This window comes from Lichenostomus cassidix, chromosome 2 (genome assembly GCF_008360975.1).
Source record: "Lichenostomus cassidix isolate B80296 chromosome 2, HeHo_3.0, whole genome shotgun sequence".
Lineage (NCBI taxonomy): Eukaryota > Metazoa > Chordata > Aves > Passeriformes > Meliphagidae > Lichenostomus > Lichenostomus cassidix.
Window position 1 is genome coordinate 86,726,319 of NC_139482.1, and position 17,591 is coordinate 86,743,909.

The following is a 17,591-nucleotide window of genomic DNA, read 5'->3' on the forward strand; positions in this document are numbered from 1 at the left end:
AATCTTAGATAACACTAGGAAACTACCAGCTTTGTAACTAGAAGAAATCAATGAGGCAAATAAAGGATTAGAAGTGTAACAACAGGGGTATCTTGAATACCTGAATGGGGAAAGGTTTTTAATCTTTATGTCAGTAATAAGTGGTTGGTACGATGCACTGCAGAAATTGCCCTAACATACTAAACAGAATGTGTACATGACACTAATGGCTAAACATTTCAAAACAAATCTGTTCTGCAAATTCTCTAACCGGATCATTAGCTATATGACATTTTTTCTTTCCGGTGTTTTTATACTTCAGACTGAAGCAGCAAGTTGAAAAAATAGCTGTAAAACATTTATTCAAACACCTTTTGAGGCAATGATAAGAGAAGTTCTATCATGAGGAGACCACATTGTAGAAAGTGAAGCCACAACCATGTAACTTGTCAAATGGTTCATATATGGACTTGGACAAAGCTATGGCCAGGACTGAACTCTGCCATTTCAGCTTGAGCTACCACTGACACAAATCCTCCCATCCCCATCATAAGCAAAACATGCTTTCACACAATACTTACTTTGCTGGATTTCTAGAACCCAGAGTCCAATAATGTGATAATATCTTTTTTTCATGAGGTAGTGTCTTCTTTGCCTGAAAAAATGTGTGATGCTCTACGCAAGATTTCCAAAGATTCTTGCATGCTCTGTAATTTAACATGTTGAAGGCAACAATATGCTCTCTGGATTCATTCTGCAACAGTAAGGCACACCATGTTTCAACATACACAAGTAGATGAAACAGTAAACAAGCTCTTAAAACAACAATAAATTAAGTTAAACATGAAAAATACATTGAGGCAAACAAACAAACAAAAAAATCAGCATATAATTGAGCTGGAGACGGCCAAAATACCTCTGTGACCATGTGAAATTCCAAACTGCAAAATGTGTGCTTTACAAGTTAATGAAACGTTAATGAAATATTTAAGTCTAGAGTGGTAAAGATTTTACATATACAAGTGTCATGCTATACTAAAAAATATATTTTCAGGTTTCCAGTCAGATTTTGACCTCCTAAGAAAAACAAAATTCTTTAAAACATTCCATTCAGGGTGCAATGCAAATCGGAAAAACCCCTCATTCTTTGAATTCAAAGTCTTCACATAAGGAGTCAAATCGTTCTTTCAAGCACTATATTATGTAAAAAGCATATTCTTGATAGTCTTTCAGAAGAAACTGGTGTTAATAGTTATCATTTTTGAGGGAAAGAAAGTAGCCTTGTTGGTACTGGACCTGCTGCTACCACTGTTCAAATCCACTCCCACTTGGATGATAATGTGAGGCCACAAGGAGGATGAGAAACCCTTACAAGTAACTTCAGTGCCAAAGTGCCAGTGAAACATGACTACGACACAATTATGCCACCCATGTTTATGCCCAAGAGTTTGTAGAAGAAAAAGCTTTGGTTAGTTAATCTGGTTATCGATGCAAAGAAAGTAGAATGAGAGCAAAGCAAAGAGCAGATAACGTGAGACCTGAGTCAATTGCTATCACAGCTCAGCACCCCAATGAAAAAAGGCAAGTTTTCATTACTCATCTTTTTCAGCTCCTCTAAATTATGACTGATTTTGACATCTCAGCATATAATTAGACAGGCAACCTTTTGCTTGTTCACAGCAACAATCCTGTTAGGAAGTAACTACAAAAGACTTTGGCTGGGAGAGTCTTCTTTTCTTGTGATCTTTTTATTTCTATGCAGCATTTTACAAATGCCATGAATCAGAGATCAATCCTGCATTTTGCAAATCACTTTATGTCTAGTTCAGAGAATCTATGGCTTCAGACACTCTTTTAGAAAAACAGTGAGATTCTCAAGAGAAAAAAAGATCTGCCTCTTAATTTTACGTAAGTACTGAAAAACATTTAACTGATCTCAACCTTTCAGGAATGTCTTCCCTATATCTATTAAAGCATTTAAACAAATATTTTCTTTTTAAGATGTGGGCTTAATTTGAGTTAATTTTGGGTTATTTGAGTCTCTTGCATACTGGAACCAATTCATCTTTGTCAGTTCACCACAGTTACTTCTAAGTAGTTATGTAAAATCAAGCAGGAAAGCATAGCGAAATCTTAACTCAGAATTTCTTGAAATATATAAAGCATACATCACAAGGATTTAATGACAAATGCCATTTCTGACAGAATCTCTGTTGGTTGAACACCACTTTAAGGCTTTTATTGCTCTAGCAGACAAATAAAAGGAAGTGTACAGATATTTTTGTTGGCCTGAAGCACTGGCCTTTCAATTGCCACAAAAATTAACATCTCAATTATACTGAAAAGCCAAAATATAAAGACAAGGAATTAAGTACATCTAATATTCTGTTTTTAAATTTAGGTTTGAAAACAGTAATGGATTTTGCTTGTTACATCACAAGTGTGCTTTTCTGTTGTCACAGAATCTTCTTAGCAGACTTGAAGTGGGCTGAAAGTTTTAGCATAGATTTAAACAAGGAAAAATATTTTGAGAAGTTTCATAAAAACTTATTCAATTTTTAGATTAAAATAAACTTTTGTTAATAACAATCTGGCTTACTAACAAGCCACCTTGCAAATCATGCTATTAAATCTGTGTACATTTCTAGAGGAGAGGAGATTTCTAGTGGGATCTAAGGATCTAATGCCCATCACACTTCTCAAATCAAGTTTTAAAAGAATGGCATTTTACTGATTATAAAGAAATGAGGATTAGAGAAATTTGTGGCCGTTAAGGTAAAGGGAAAAATTCCACATAGCTAAAGTATCTTGCTCATTCAGCATATGGAAGAATTTTTGCATCAGTTGTATGCCTATTCCATTCACAGAAAATCTGAAAACATCTACAGAGAAAGTAAAGATATATTTTAGTATGCAGCAAATGAAGTTGTTTTTAAGCATTAGATAGGCACATTGAAAATAAAATTTAATTTCTGAAAGGTACAAAATGTTGTCTGCAAACAGCATAGTTCCTATTCCTGCCTTAAATCCTGCACCCTTCATTAAACATACGTGTCATGAGCATCTATAGCATTAGACATTCACTGATTTATCAGTCTTGCTCCCCAGTCCTTATGTAGCTCTTCAGTAGAAACAGAAATACTTCATGCTCCTAATCAAGCAGGTGATAAACAGACCAAAGCAGTGGGAGGGTAAAAGAGAAAGTGAGTAGCTGGGAAAGAGATAAGGTAAGTTGATTTTTCAGAAAAGGCACGTAAGGAAAGAAAAATTGAATAAAAGAAATAAGGAGAATAAATCAACGAAACATATGGCACATCCTAGAGGACTGCAAATTCATTGTCTTTGCAAACTTTCTGTAGATTTTTGTAAAGAATCTACATAGGACACATGAAACATAAAAGAAGTGCTATGGCACTCTCATCATCTTTAGTCAAACCTTGCCTATGAATATACAGTATCTGCTTTGTTTTCAGATTCATTTACCTATTTGCTTCTGTATTTCCACACAAAAAACTGGTCAACTCAAAGAGTGACACCAAAGCAGTCATCTGCCCTCACACACTGCTCAAGTGACCCCCTGTTCTGGTGAAATCCCTAGGACTCCACTCCTCTCTCTCCCACTGCATTGCACCAGCAAGCTTTTCCAAGCAATATCACTGGAGTACTGCCAACTTGATGCCCTAAATTTCAAGCAAAGGGGGCTGACAAGGATGGATGTGTCCACGGATTTAGTAGCACACCTGGTCTGTTTTTTCATATGTCCCGAGAAGGAGTAAAAACGGTTATGCAGCTGGCCTTATTTTTCTTACAGCTCTGTAATTCTTTAAGCATGACACTGTGTGCATGACTGTCATCTCCCCAGGTTATGAAACAAAGAACTATGATCACTTAAGAGGAGGTAAGCTAAAAAGAATCAGCCTCAAACTGTCATCATTTATCAAATGTTTAATTGAACAAATTAAGACTGCTGCTCTCTTGAAAGGTGACACAGGTCTCCAGAGATGAAAATTCTACTTTTGACAGCAGTCAAGTCTTTATGTAATGAACACACATATTTCATATTAAGTACACAGATTGTTCTATATTGACACTTGATTCTTCTATATTCCAAAACCACTGTAAGTACACTCATTTTCAGAGAATCATAAAATGGTTTGGGTTGGAAGGGACCTTAAAATCAAGTCGTTCCAATCCCTATTTTACTAATCATTCTCAGAGAGTTCTGTTACCATGTTTACTCTCACAGATACATTTGGAAACTGCTGTCTGTAAGCCTGCCCTTATTTGTATATTTGAAAATATTTAGCTTTTAAAGTTACTACTTGTAAGTGAATTTTTAATCCTCGAACCCAGGAGAAATTGCTACTTGTAAGTGTTTACACTCACCAGTGAATAGAATGGCTTATTAACCACTCATTTCTTCACGCAGTGAAATATATATGAACAGACTGTGACGTCTGTATATAAACAACACATTTAGAAACTTACAGCTAGTGAAAAAAACTTAAGATCTCCCTGCAGTGTGTAAGGACACACTCTGTGCATGCTATGTGTGTGTGCAAGCATTACTGCAGTAACACTATCTCTAGATATTAACTTTGTTTAAACACGAATCCTGAAAAGTAACATGTGCATGCTGGCAAACTCCTCAAATTTCAAAGAATCCACCAAACTGGGAAAAAAAGAGAAAAGAAGAAAACATTTTCCTTTCAGGTAAAAAAGGCCTCCCTGAAATCTGTTTTCAGCAGACTTTGTAATCTATGTGGGTCAAGAGGTGGTCCTGTAACACAGCTCCTATCAATTTAAGAGCTCATTTACTACCAAAAAGAGCCTTCATAAAGTTTAGTTACAAGTTAACACTTATCTTGTACTATGTCCTCGAGTTTTGTCCTCAAATGAATTAAGATATTTATACATCTCTTCATCACTATTTTCTGAGAGTTTTTTTCTGTCACATTAAATAATCTATGCTCTGTAAAAAGATTATTTTTTTCATATTGTGGCAGCACAATAATAATCAGCAATCAAGATTTGTTCCCTCCATTAAATAGACTGTTTCAACTGCTCTGCACAGAGCACAAAGCAACCAACAGAAGCCAACTCTTAACAGTAGGAAAATTTTACATTAGTTTTATCAACTACCTTCACATAATTTGCCAACTCCTAAAGCCCTCTATGTTATACACAGCAGGAGGAGTGCAATTCCCCTTTTCAACCTCATGTTTTCAGCTGCAAAGCTCTCCTTTCCACCAGGAACCTTGATTTCTTCCCGAGCTCTGAGCCCTGTAAGCTGAAGGGATCTCACAAAGTCCCCCTGGACAGGATAAGCAGTTGTTAGGTAGATTCAGTGCATTAAGGAACTCTACAGGGCAGGCAGAGCAACAGAGGAAAGAGCAGCAGATGCTGACGAGAAACGGGAAATATGCTACGTTAATAAATACTGGAGAAAGGATGGAGATCTGCATTTACCCAAAGTCTCCAAGGGAGAAGAAACCACCATGGGAAAGATACACTCCAACAGACTGAAAGAGGAGGGATTCAGTGTTGGAAAAGAAACAAAAAAAGGGAAAAAGAGAGGGAATAAGCAGACCAGAACAGCAAAACCAAGTTAACAAAACAGAGTTTAAAAGGCAAGTTACCACAACAGAGCCTTTTGATCAGCAGTTTGTAGGTTACATTTAATATAAAAATATTGAATATGACCACTTGAGCAAAACGAAATTAGAGGGCTACTTACATGTTTTTGCCGCTGTTGTATAAAAAACTTTTTCCTTTTAAAGGAAATTTTTAATATGTTCACCCTAAAAGAAAGAAACAGGCCATGAAATACTGAACAATGTTTAGAGGGATAAAACAATGAAAAATAATACTGCATACAGTGAGCCAGAAAGATTATAGCTGTAAAATATTCAATGAATAATATGCAGCCATCTCCTGTGTTGAGTGGCAAATAGATGTCCTCGTTTAATCTTTAAATAGTTCACAGCAGTTCTCTCCCACCAAATCTATTCTTGCAGCAAAAACTTGATGACATCTTCTACACTAAGCTGCACAAATGTTAAATGTGTCAAGTTTTGTATAACTTTAGAGTCATATGACAACTGTGACTAAAGGAGCAAAATTTAAGACCCTAATAACATGACAAGGTTCATCTTACAACAACTGAAACTTCGCAGAGGCTTTGCAGAATTGGTTTCATAATGTGAAAAATATCATGCACTTGTGTTAATAAGTAAACAAAACCTCTAGATAAAATCATAATTTTAGAAGGATGAAAATTGTAAGAATGAGTGTTCATATATTTTTCACTTGATTAACATTGCTATGTAATTTATGTGGTAATTTTAGAACTGAACACCTCTTTTTATATATATACAGGATGAATACATATTTTCTAAGGTAAAGATTACAACTGGAATTGGTACTCAACTGGAAGCAATTTTCATATTAATTATATGCTTATCAGTTTTGCTAAATTAAACAAACTTCTACCTACCCACACACCTTCCTACAGCAAAACAAGATTTGTCTAAAATACCTAAATTTTCTCTGGAATGGTTCTACTTCAGTAACTGAAAACCTGCATTTTTTAGAATAAGAAATCTCTGATCTGTGGTCCGCTGGAACCTTATGGATGCCTTAAAGAAAGCTATTTAAGGTCTGATCAAACATATTTGCCTGAAAAAAAAAATCATGAAAGGGTTTTGTAAGTTGACTGCTAAAAGTCTCACATATTTTCATGAGCTGATGCTTCACAGGATGTTAGATATCAGGGATGAACTATGTTGAAAGTCTCTCAGTGCTGGCACAGTCTTTGCATCACTCTTATCAAGCAGGAGGGCATAAAATTCATTTCCCCACTGCTCATGGGAGATGCACTTGAGTTACAGAGCAACATCCTTCATGGATACAGGAGAGTATATTTGCCAGTGACTAACCAGAATATTCATGGCATTACCTATCCCCCCTCCTGCACAAGAGGTGAAAAGAAGTGTGTGCCAATTTCAGAAAATGCTTTTCCCCATCAATTACAGAACCACAATGAAACAGGTATTTCAACACTATTCTTTGACAAGACAAACTGGTGTGAAAATTAATGGAAAGCTGAAATCATATCCACCTCTCCTGTTAGGCCAACTCTTGAAATAGCTGTATCCTTTGACTTGCTACCTCAAACAATAGTGATCTGTGTTTCTCATCTAGAAGTTCTGGATTCTGAACTACCTGATGAATCATATAAATTCTCAGCTGTATTTAATGAGCTGCAACTCATTATATACAAATTCTTTCTTGATTCTGGTGTTACTCTGCCTGTACTAGCACCACTCAATGTTTGTGCTTCTGGTTTCTTCTTACCACATTTCTTGACTTAGATTAAACCTCAGCAAACAAGTTTTTGGAGTTATTCGCAGCTTACAAAGTTGCTGTCATGGTCTGCTCTTACCGCAACATGGAGCCAGCAGAAATGCAGGACACAGAAAAATTAACTTTGCAGATTAAGTGAAAAGCTCTCCACCCAAAACCAAAAAGGAAGCCAGCATTCTAAAGTACCAAAACTGCCTCAATCCCTCTCCACTACCTCCTGCTTCTTCTTAAAAAAAAACCCCAAAACAAAAAACCAAAACAACCAAAACAAAAACACTCAAAATCCAAAATAACAAAAAAAAAAGCCCCAAAAAGAAAACCAAAACCAAACAAAACAAACAAAAAAAACCCCACCGAGACCAACTCCATGGTTCACTGCATGACCATATAATCACTTCAAGCCAAATCAGGGCTTAAAGTCATTTTGACACTTTCCTAAATAGAGCACCTCTCTGGATTACATTTATTCTTCTTAAGGTACAAGTGAACCTATTTAGTTCAGGCACAAAGAACACTTGCTACTCTGACATTTTTATTTAACAATAACTAAAAATCATTTGCAATGTTACGCCCACAAATCCAGTGAATATTCACATCTAGCAAAATCTACAAAAAGATCTGAGAGATTAAGGTGTCAAAGGATTTAGACTTAACAAGTTCCTGAAGATGCCATACCCAAAAATTACCTGAATAGAATGCAGTTGCTGTTATTATAACTGGTGGCGCAGTTATAATGGATCTCTCACCAATAATCTGTCCATGCAACACTCACAAATTATTAAATTTCACAGTTTACTTATAATCACTCACTAGTTGTAGTATATTGAGAATGATGGATCTTTTGGGCTCCATCTTCCTATCATTCACAAGCACCAAAATAGATTTGTCACTCTGTGGGCCACAGAATTGCTAATTTCTGATTAAACTGGCAGTCCTGTCCTAGCACTTAGTACTAACAACTGGTATTTGTGACTTGAAGCAAAAAAAAAATTATTTACCTGTAAATCCTATCCTTTGCCACTGAAAGATTCATCAAGAAAGTTTCTGTACAATTTGATATATAAGACAGTTGTTTTCCAAGTTCTAACTAGCAACGTATTATGCATTCCTCAAGCAGTTTCTCTGAAGTTTTCAAAGCAGTGAAACTGCATACACAAAATAGCATTTAATACATAACTTTATTTGCTGCTGATATAGAGAGTGTATGTTTTTGCCACTAATATTTTACTTGCAAAATCTATTTGGAAATTTCCAAGAACAGTTAAGCACCCTTGAGAATAACTCTGCAGAGTGTATAAAATACTGCATTAAATCCAAAGCTATTTTTTAAACCTATCTTGACTTGCATTGCCGCTGACTGATCAGTCAGCTCTTTACGTAGGTTGCTTTGATTGAAAAGCCTCTTTTTGCCAAGGCAGAACTCTGTCACTGCCTCTGTTCCTGGAAACTTTTGGTCCCCTTTGACTACTACCATATGGCATAGTTGTATTGTTGTCATCCACTGCAGAGTATTTTACTTAAAATTTTGGAAAGAGTGCTTTGATGGTGTTTGCTGCCACCTTGAGTTCTACCTTGTTAATGGCAAAGTTTGCACAGTCCATAGGAAAAGCCACTTGGTACAAAGGGTGTTACATAAAAAGCCTAAATAAATACCACTCAAAAATATATCCTCCTAAATAAATATATCAAAATATATAAAAAATATATCCTCCTAAAATAAAAGTGAGAATCCATACTACAAATACATCCCAAGCAACTCCACTTTGGTGCCTTTCAGTGTTTGCTTGTTTTGGCAATGATCAGGGAATGGACATCATTCCTGCACAAAGAATTATGATTAACTCATGCAAGATGCCAGAAATAAAATATCAAAAAGTTAGCCTCTGTGTAGGGAGCTTTTGCTTTCAAGATACAAAGAAATTTTTAGAAAGAGAGACACAGAGAGAGAGAGTAGGAAAGCTTGGAACAATTGTATTAGCTGTCAGATGAAAATATTACTGTCTAAACCTCATATTTTAGGGTAGGAATTATTTGAACTGAAAAACCTGTGGGTTTTGTCTCCCTCAATTTCTTTCTGTAAATGAGAATAGGCTTTTGTAAAAAATGTTTTAGCATTTGTGTTTTATTCCTCTGTGCTCTCCAAGAGTAAAAGCACAGGAAGTTGTAGATTCCTCCTGTCTTGTGTGCTATAAACTATCTTTCCCTTCCCTAAAAGATTCACAGTCACAGATTTTAAAATGCCATTGCTCTGGTTTTCAGGAACAGCTATCATACCTATTCATACCTTACTTAGGTCAACTAAGTCGGCAGAATAAGACCTGCAGAAGACAGAAAATGAGCCTCCAGCTGGCGGTTTTTAAGACCTGCAGCTGTTCAAAGAAGTGGAGAGACTGATGTATGAAAGAGCAGAGCTCAAGGCACAAAGATGAAAGATAAAAGTCTTCTATGCTTTAATGTGTATCAGAAATGGAAAAATACAAGTTTTCACTGTGCTGCTGTATGAGAGCATTATTATTAACGTAGATTTATCTAGGATGATTGCAGAATATCCCAGGGATTTGAAATGCAACTCACCACAAAAAAAAAAAAAAAAAAGGAAAAATCCAGAGATTGTGCAGTGTATTTTCCCCTTAAATTTTAATTGAAACTGATTTTATTGCCTTTCTGTAAAGAAATAGCTGGTTGGGGTCATAAACGAAAGGATGGAGTGACTCTAGTATTTAAAGAATACAGTTAAGGAGCTTTTTTTTTTGTATAATTAAGGGCCAAAAAGCAAGTACAACCCATTAGAATGTATTTTTCTATCACAACTAAGAACACTATACCAGAAAAATTGTTACAAATTAAACAAAGAACTTATATATAACACAACAAACCTATAGTTTTATCAAGCATTAAAAAAAAAAAAAAAAGTTCATACTTCTTTTAAAAAAGAAAGACTGGAAAAAATTCATTCTGATCCAATCCAAAAACCATAAAGAAATTCCCAGCCTCCATATAATTTCTAATGCATGTTATAATTTTTAGTATGGTATAACTAATAAAGCCCAAAAGCACTTCAAAAAAATTATAGCTTATGTAACTTCTCATGTCATTCACATTTGACTTCTTGTGCACACTGTTTCTTTGCAGAGGTTATTTTCTACAGCACTATCACGCATTCTAATGTTTTATGTATTAGAGAATAATGTAAAGGGCTCTCCCCTGCTGACTCCAAACCTTGTTAATGTTATATAGCCTTATTTGATGACATTTAAATATGTCTAAATTATATTATCCTACTTCCTGTAAATTTGATACTCCAAATAACATATTTTACATTTCTTCTCCAAGAAGCAAGTCTCTTCTTGCTAAAACCCATGTTAAAATGTTCAGATAATTAGATGCTGAGCTTTAAAAGCAATAGTGATTGGTTTTGTTTGTTTTTAGAGAGACATTATTAGGCATAACAGCAGCAAATCTCTAAAACCACAGAGTCCTCCTAATCATGTACTCATACCTGTATGTAAATTAACTTGATAAAGACTTCAGAGTTCAAAAGTCTTAGAGATTTAAAAGCCTAGGCTAGTTTTCATTTTTATCTAAACACAAGGAAATACCACGGTAGTCCATAAAGAACAAATATATGTATTGTAGGCTTCTTTGGAATAAATGTGAAAGCAAATGGAAGTAAGATGGAAAAAACTGGAAATATTTCTTTACAATAAAGGAATTTACCAGGGATAGAAGCTTGTACAGATGAGTTTTCTATATACAGCAATTCCACCGGATGCAATCCCAATCATAAGATCTAGATTATGGAGATCCTGCAGAATAAAAATACTGTAAGAACACAGATTCAGTTTGTGTCATTTGCATTTATCTACTTGTAAATTTATTTTCAAGTTTTCTATACCTATATTGCTACACTTGAGGAAAAAAATTCAATGACATTTTTGAGTTTTGATTTTTGCACATCTCTTTCCTTTGATTTTGTCTATTATGTATTCTAAATATTATTCATTCATTGAAAGAAGTTGTAACATTCAACCTACTACCCTGGATATTCCTTAGGTCTGTATCAGAGTAAATTTGCAAGTCTAGCCTTAATAATTTCAGGAAAGAAGTTGAAATACTTCCCAAGATTAGTAAGGTAAATGTCACAGAATTTTGGGAACTGAACAAAAAAAATCCTGGTTATAAGCTCTTTAAAAAGCGAGAGGAAATAATTCCTTACTTTTTCCTAAAAGGTAAGATTGGACAGGAGGTGACCACAATTTAGCACATGAGAGTATGTTGGAGAAATATACATGTGTACATTAATATTTGATACACTAAATTAAATCCATTATTAACTAAACCAAAAGTTGTCCCTTAGCTTAACACATTCAACTGGAAAAAAAATCATAAATTTACAATCCTTTCTAGGCATTGAGATACTCAAGAAGAAACATATTCTTCCATATAAGCAAACATTTGAGTTAAAAAAAATGCAAAAAGGCAGGGAAAGATGCTGGATAGTCATTTTGAGTCTAAACCCAGACTGATGTTAGAGAAGTTAGAAATCTTGACTTCCCACCTCTTATGATTAATACACATTAGTTTGTTATTACACAGATTTCTAAACAGAGCTAAATGCATACATAAATTCACATGTAAGTAGAATCCATTGTTTAAGATCTCAGGTTTGACTCAAAAGCAGTTTCAGAAGTTTTTGAAGGACAGCCAATGGTAACAAATTCTGTTAAAGCCTTCAGTACCACAGCTGCTCCTCTAGATGGTACTGTGGGCTCAATTAATATATGGCTTTCCTCCATGTTCAATCCCAATTTCTTTCTATTAGTAAGGTAAGGAAGAACGGAACAGGTAGCTCGTGCTCTGGCAATAGTGTGGAAACTCTACAATAAATCCTTTAAAAATAGTTGAATAGAAGTGTGATACAAGCACATGAATGAGTGAAGCCCAATTTCCAAAATATAATACAGGAATCCAGAATTGACACCCCTTTATTCTAATATTTGGAAGGAACACTGAGGTATTCAGGAGATTAACTGTTATTTAGCTGTTTCTGCCATGATCTGGCCAACCTAAAGCAGGGTAGAAAATTGTATTATTAGAACTTGCAGCTTACTCCAGGTTCCTGCTTTTAAAAATCAATACTATGAGAAAAAACAGCTTTCGGAGTAAAAGCTGAAAATCAACACGATTAAGCAAAAATAAAGGATTATCTAAACACTTGATAGGGATTAATTAGGCTAAACTACTCTATTTTCTCCAGAAGCTTTGTCAGAACAAAGTTCATTCCTCACCCTCCTCTGCACCAGTCCAAACCACTAATCTCCCATGTTATTTGTTATTATGAATACTCTTGTGTTAATCCTAAGAAAGACAAATCCAAGATGTTGGATTAGCATAAAGAAAGGCTCTCTTATAAAAAATATGATATTGATGTGCAGTTATTTCCCTTTCAAAACATCTGTGCTGTTAAATTGCACAACAAATATGTATATATATGCATATATATATAAAAAAACAGGTAACATGAAGAACATAAAAATGTTGTAAGGATAAAAAATTATCATGCCAGGCATCTAGCTAGTAAAGTACTGATTCATATTTGATTTAATTTACAATTACTATCTTGATTTTTGTAGATATGGAAATAATATTGATTCAACAAATTTCCCATCTTCCACTCTCTGAATAAAAATGAAAGATAATTTAACAGCACATTAATTATTGAGCAGATGAGATAGTGGTCCAGAGCCAAAAGGATATTAGGAATTCAAGAAATATCAATATGGTTTTAAGATATTGAATTTAGTCTCCTGAGTCTCCTGACACTATTGCATTTTTTAATATTACGATTTTAGCAGTTCAGATTTTTCATCAGAAAAAACTAGAAGTGTTTCCAGATGAAAACTGAGCTCAGATTGAAGCTGCATGTTTAGCAAGTTGCTAAAAGTCAAGCTCACACTTATGTTAAATACTCAACTTTATATCATAAAACAAACAAACAAAAAATTAAGGAAACTATATATTCATCTGCTCTTCAAGAAACATTATCCAGGAGTATCCCACTCTCAACCACCAGTACAGGAGAACCAGCTTCTTTTGACCATTAGCATAAAAGCCAGGCATTACCTGGCTCTTCTGCAATACACGATATCAGAAGAATAAGACTAATTAAGAAGCAAAGGCCTGAATCGTCAGAATCCACAGAGATAAAGCCTTTCACAAAGCCAGAGTTTAATTAGCCCCTGTTCAAGGCACTGGGATGTGACAAAACTGGCAGGATGATTTAAAAGCAGTACTGAGTGGGGGGAAGATATCAGGAGGCACTGCAAACATCCCTGCCCAAGGAGAGGCATGACACAGTAGCCTCTGTGAAGCAGCAGCTTATTACCTTCACTGCAAACTTCTCAAAGGTCTGCAAGAGTAAGACCAACAATACCATGCTGGCTGAGAGGTTTGCCTCGTGGCATTCAACCCAAACAATGACCTGCAACTGATGTTTTGGCAGTATAAAACTGCAGAGACAACCAACTACACCCCTACTAGCAACTCCCCTTCTCAGCTTCTGGTCATTTACAGCCGGGGGATTTCCTGGCTCAGAAGCTTCTTTCATGTTTAATGGACTCCAGTGACTGCCGAACTGCTCCTGATAGTTTTTTCACCTTGGGCATCCATTAAAAGAGCAGTAACACTTACAATTCAACTGCAGCCATACAGAAAAAGTTCCTTTACTTAGACCTGTCTCTTTCTAGGTAGACTGATGATCCTTAAATCTCTTACTACCATAGCTAAAAAAAAAAAAAAAATAAGAATTCTTGGCTATTCACATTCTCCATGCTGTTCACCTGCTACAGAAGGCTTTTCCTTGAAACATCAATGATTTTTTTCCTTCTCTGTATTTTTCTTTTTCCATTACCCACTTTGAGATAAGGAAGGGAGAGGAAGAAGGAAGCTCAACATTCAAATGATATTGAAACTAAATTTGAAACGTGGCATGATATTTTCTGGTTTGCTTTCTATTTCCTTCCTAGCAGCTTCTAAATGTCTAGATATCCAGTTCAACTGCTAGAAAAAACAGATCACTTCAAATATTTCATCCTTCAAGAAGACTGAATTGTGATAAAACTATTATTCGAATTGGAACAGAAGCAAGACAGTCTGTAGTGAAATTTCATTTAGGTGAAAATGTCTGAATCCAGTCTATCTTCACTGCTAGGCACTGGTATGACCACTACTGACATCCTGCATGCAGTTTGGTGGCTTGCAGCTCAGGAAGGATAATGGAAATTGGAAGAGCTTTCAGAAACAGCATCCCATTAATATTAAAAGACTAGCCACATAGTGGAAGTCCTAGCTCCCAAGTTGGCTTATCAAAATACTAGGCTATTATAGATGTTAAAAGGCAAACATCCAATCAAGTTAAGTGCATAAAGTGAAATCTCAAGTGTAACAGTAAGAGCTTCTTCAATAAAGTAGAAAGGTGACAGATGACCCAATGCACAGTGTACCTACACAAAGTCAGATTTAATAAGATCAATTACTTCCTTTCCTTTTTACTTTTCTCCATTCTTAAAAAAAGTGTTTACCCTTTGAGTGCTGTATTTCATGAATATGAATGTAATTACAGTGGCTTCATACAGAAGTATTTTAGGAATTCCTAGAAATCCAGTGAAACACTCATTTGTTGCAGCATGAAGAAAAACAACAAAATATCAAGCTGAAGGAAGTAAATTTTTTATATTACAAGCCTTATGCCAAAACAATTTACTATTGCATAGAAGCACAAGTGGTAATTTTCACACTAGGATGCAAATAAAAATGCATTTTGGGGATTCACTTCAGCTGAATAGTGTAGTCAAAAATTAAATAGCAGTAGCCAGTGAAATACTAGGACATGTTTCTTATCAATGCTCATCCTGTATCTAAAAGATTTCAACTACATTTTTTAGTGGTCCTTTCTCAAGATGTTAAATATTTCTTAGATTTAGCCTGGAATCAGGAAATACAGGAATTCAAACAAACAAAAAAAAATCTCTATATTATTAACATTTAAAAAATTAGTGCTAGAAACTCAGACAAACTAAATTCCCAAAACTCCTGTCAACTAATAGCACCAAACAAAGCACTCATTCTCTTTCATGCTAAGACACTCAGAAAACTTAGTAAAATTATAAAGTAAAATATATTGCAGTAATTAAATAGTTTCTCTTTAAAATACATTGTTACATTTTTGAGGAGCTCTAGCTTGTTTGGTTGAAATTCCTGTACCTATGTTACGCAGAAGTTATTGAAAAATTACCCAACTCTAATTAAAAATAACACGATAAAGTCAATATTTAAATACTACCTTTTTCCCCTGCTAATAATTAATGTTAAAAAAAAACCACATAAATTTATTTTCCAAGGGAAAAATTACAATGTAAACATACTCTACCACTGTGCAATTCCACTCCATAGAATTCAAGTGTTCGTGCTATATTTATATAGCAGGACTCTGCTTCAGATTGCTTGAGGCCACTAAAAGAAGGGAAAAAATAATAAATATGAACCTCAGACAAGCCAAAAAGAAAAGATATGATACCATATTTATTCCAAATGCATAAAACCAGAAGAATGGTACAGTCCAGTGTCTGAGAAATAACCCGACATTAAATAGTGCCATAACTTCTTCACTGGTGAAGGCCCTGCTAAAGTACTCTCAAAAAATTGAGTGAATTATACAAAGTTTTATTAGCTAAGCCATTATGGACCAGCCCTTTTAGAAAAATCTTCTTTATCTGTTATGTTCAAAGGGGTGGGGAAACTATTTCACTATAAAATCTTACTTTATAGGAAGAAGCTGTATCTGTAAATATTCTAATTTTCATAGTCTCTCAGAATGAAGTAATTTAGAAGAAAGATTAGGAGAATGAATGTACTAATAAAATAAAGGGGAGAGAGTAGATTAAAAGTTAAAGGTATGAAACTTACCCGGGAAAAGCTAAAATCTGAGTTTAACTACAATCTGTTAGTCCTAAAATACCTCTTTCTCCTGCAGCTAATCCATACATGCATTTGACCTTCTTGGCGTCAAGAAAGCTTCTATAAGTGCAAGTAAAAACAACTCTTTGCTAGGTAAACTTTCAAAACAACATGCATAAAATTACATTAATCAAATGCAATTTAGGTACAATCTGCAAAAAGCTGACATAGCATAGAGTTATGTTAAGAACTCCAGCATCTATTACTTCCAATTGTTATCCCTCCTTTTAAATGCAAAGCTGTCAAAATATTATGCCCTGACAGCCACTCTAGGAAATATCAAATAATGCTCCAAAAAACTGAAAGCTACCTTGAATTGGAAAGCCATGGTCAGTGTGGCTTGAGGATGTCTTAATACTGGGGGGAAAAAAAAAAGCAAAGACAAAAAAAAAGAGCTGTTTGTCTCAATCCTGAGCTAAACTGGTTTCTCAGATCTGCATGGACACTGACTGCTGTCATCTTGATTCTGAAAAATTTCAATAGACCTTATCTCTTTCACTGTGTAAGAAATTACAGAAGCAAACCAATGCAAAATGGCCATTTTGTTATGTAACAGGATGCTGAATATGTTTACAAGGGTACATTACTGTCATTTTACAAAATTTGATCAAGAAAGTCTGCTGCACACCAACAAGATATGCCTGCAAATTTAATTCTCAATTTGCATACTCCATCTACACAAGACCAGCCATGCCTTGTGCCTTGAAGGGCCAACAAATATCTCAGCACAGACTTAGGTTTTTTCCTCGTTGTTGTTACACCCTCCTACTCAATTAGAGGTGAAACGAAAGCTCCAGGTCCCTAAGCAGATGGTAATTATTCAGCGAGATAAACAGGCAAGAGGAAACTGGTCTTGATGTTCCAATTTTTATAGTTGTTGATACCCAAGGACTAACGAACCTCATCTGGAATATAAGCATCCTGTTTAGTTTCAAATGTGTCTTTCTCAAACTCATGGCTGGATCTATCAAGCACTATGAAAACCTTACCAGTTTGGACAGTATTTGCATCTTAAGATCTCAGACTGCTTATGTAACTAAGCAAAACACAGCAGGAAAACCGTGTTAGAACCAACTACGCACAGAAAGTCCCCCTATGGATTTAGGGATGAACACAGAAGGAAAATTTCTGAAGCTATACCAGTTCAATATGACAATAGCTGCTTTCTCAGCATACTGTCCACTGAATAGTGTGACACGAACTTGTTCAGGGAATACTTCCCCAGATTTTGC

The 17,591-nt window shown here is 35.1% G+C and overlaps 1 protein-coding gene across 5 annotated transcripts in view; it reads right to left on the bottom strand.

The window, feature by feature from the left end:
• Positions 1-17,591, bottom strand: part of PTPN3 (protein tyrosine phosphatase non-receptor type 3) — a 162,781-nt gene that overhangs the window by 52,284 nt on the left and 92,906 nt on the right. For all 5 annotated transcript variants that reach the window (XM_085052266.1, XM_085052267.1, XM_085052265.1 and 2 more), the window contains exons 9-12: positions 15,768-15,855; positions 11,062-11,150; positions 5,717-5,780; positions 561-733 (exon numbers count right to left, since the gene is read on the bottom strand). In XM_085052266.1, the coding sequence (XP_084908392.1) occupies positions 561-733; positions 5,717-5,780; positions 11,062-11,150; positions 15,768-15,855 (414 nt within the window). The remainder of the gene's footprint in view (positions 1-560; positions 734-5,716; positions 5,781-11,061; positions 11,151-15,767; positions 15,856-17,591) is intronic.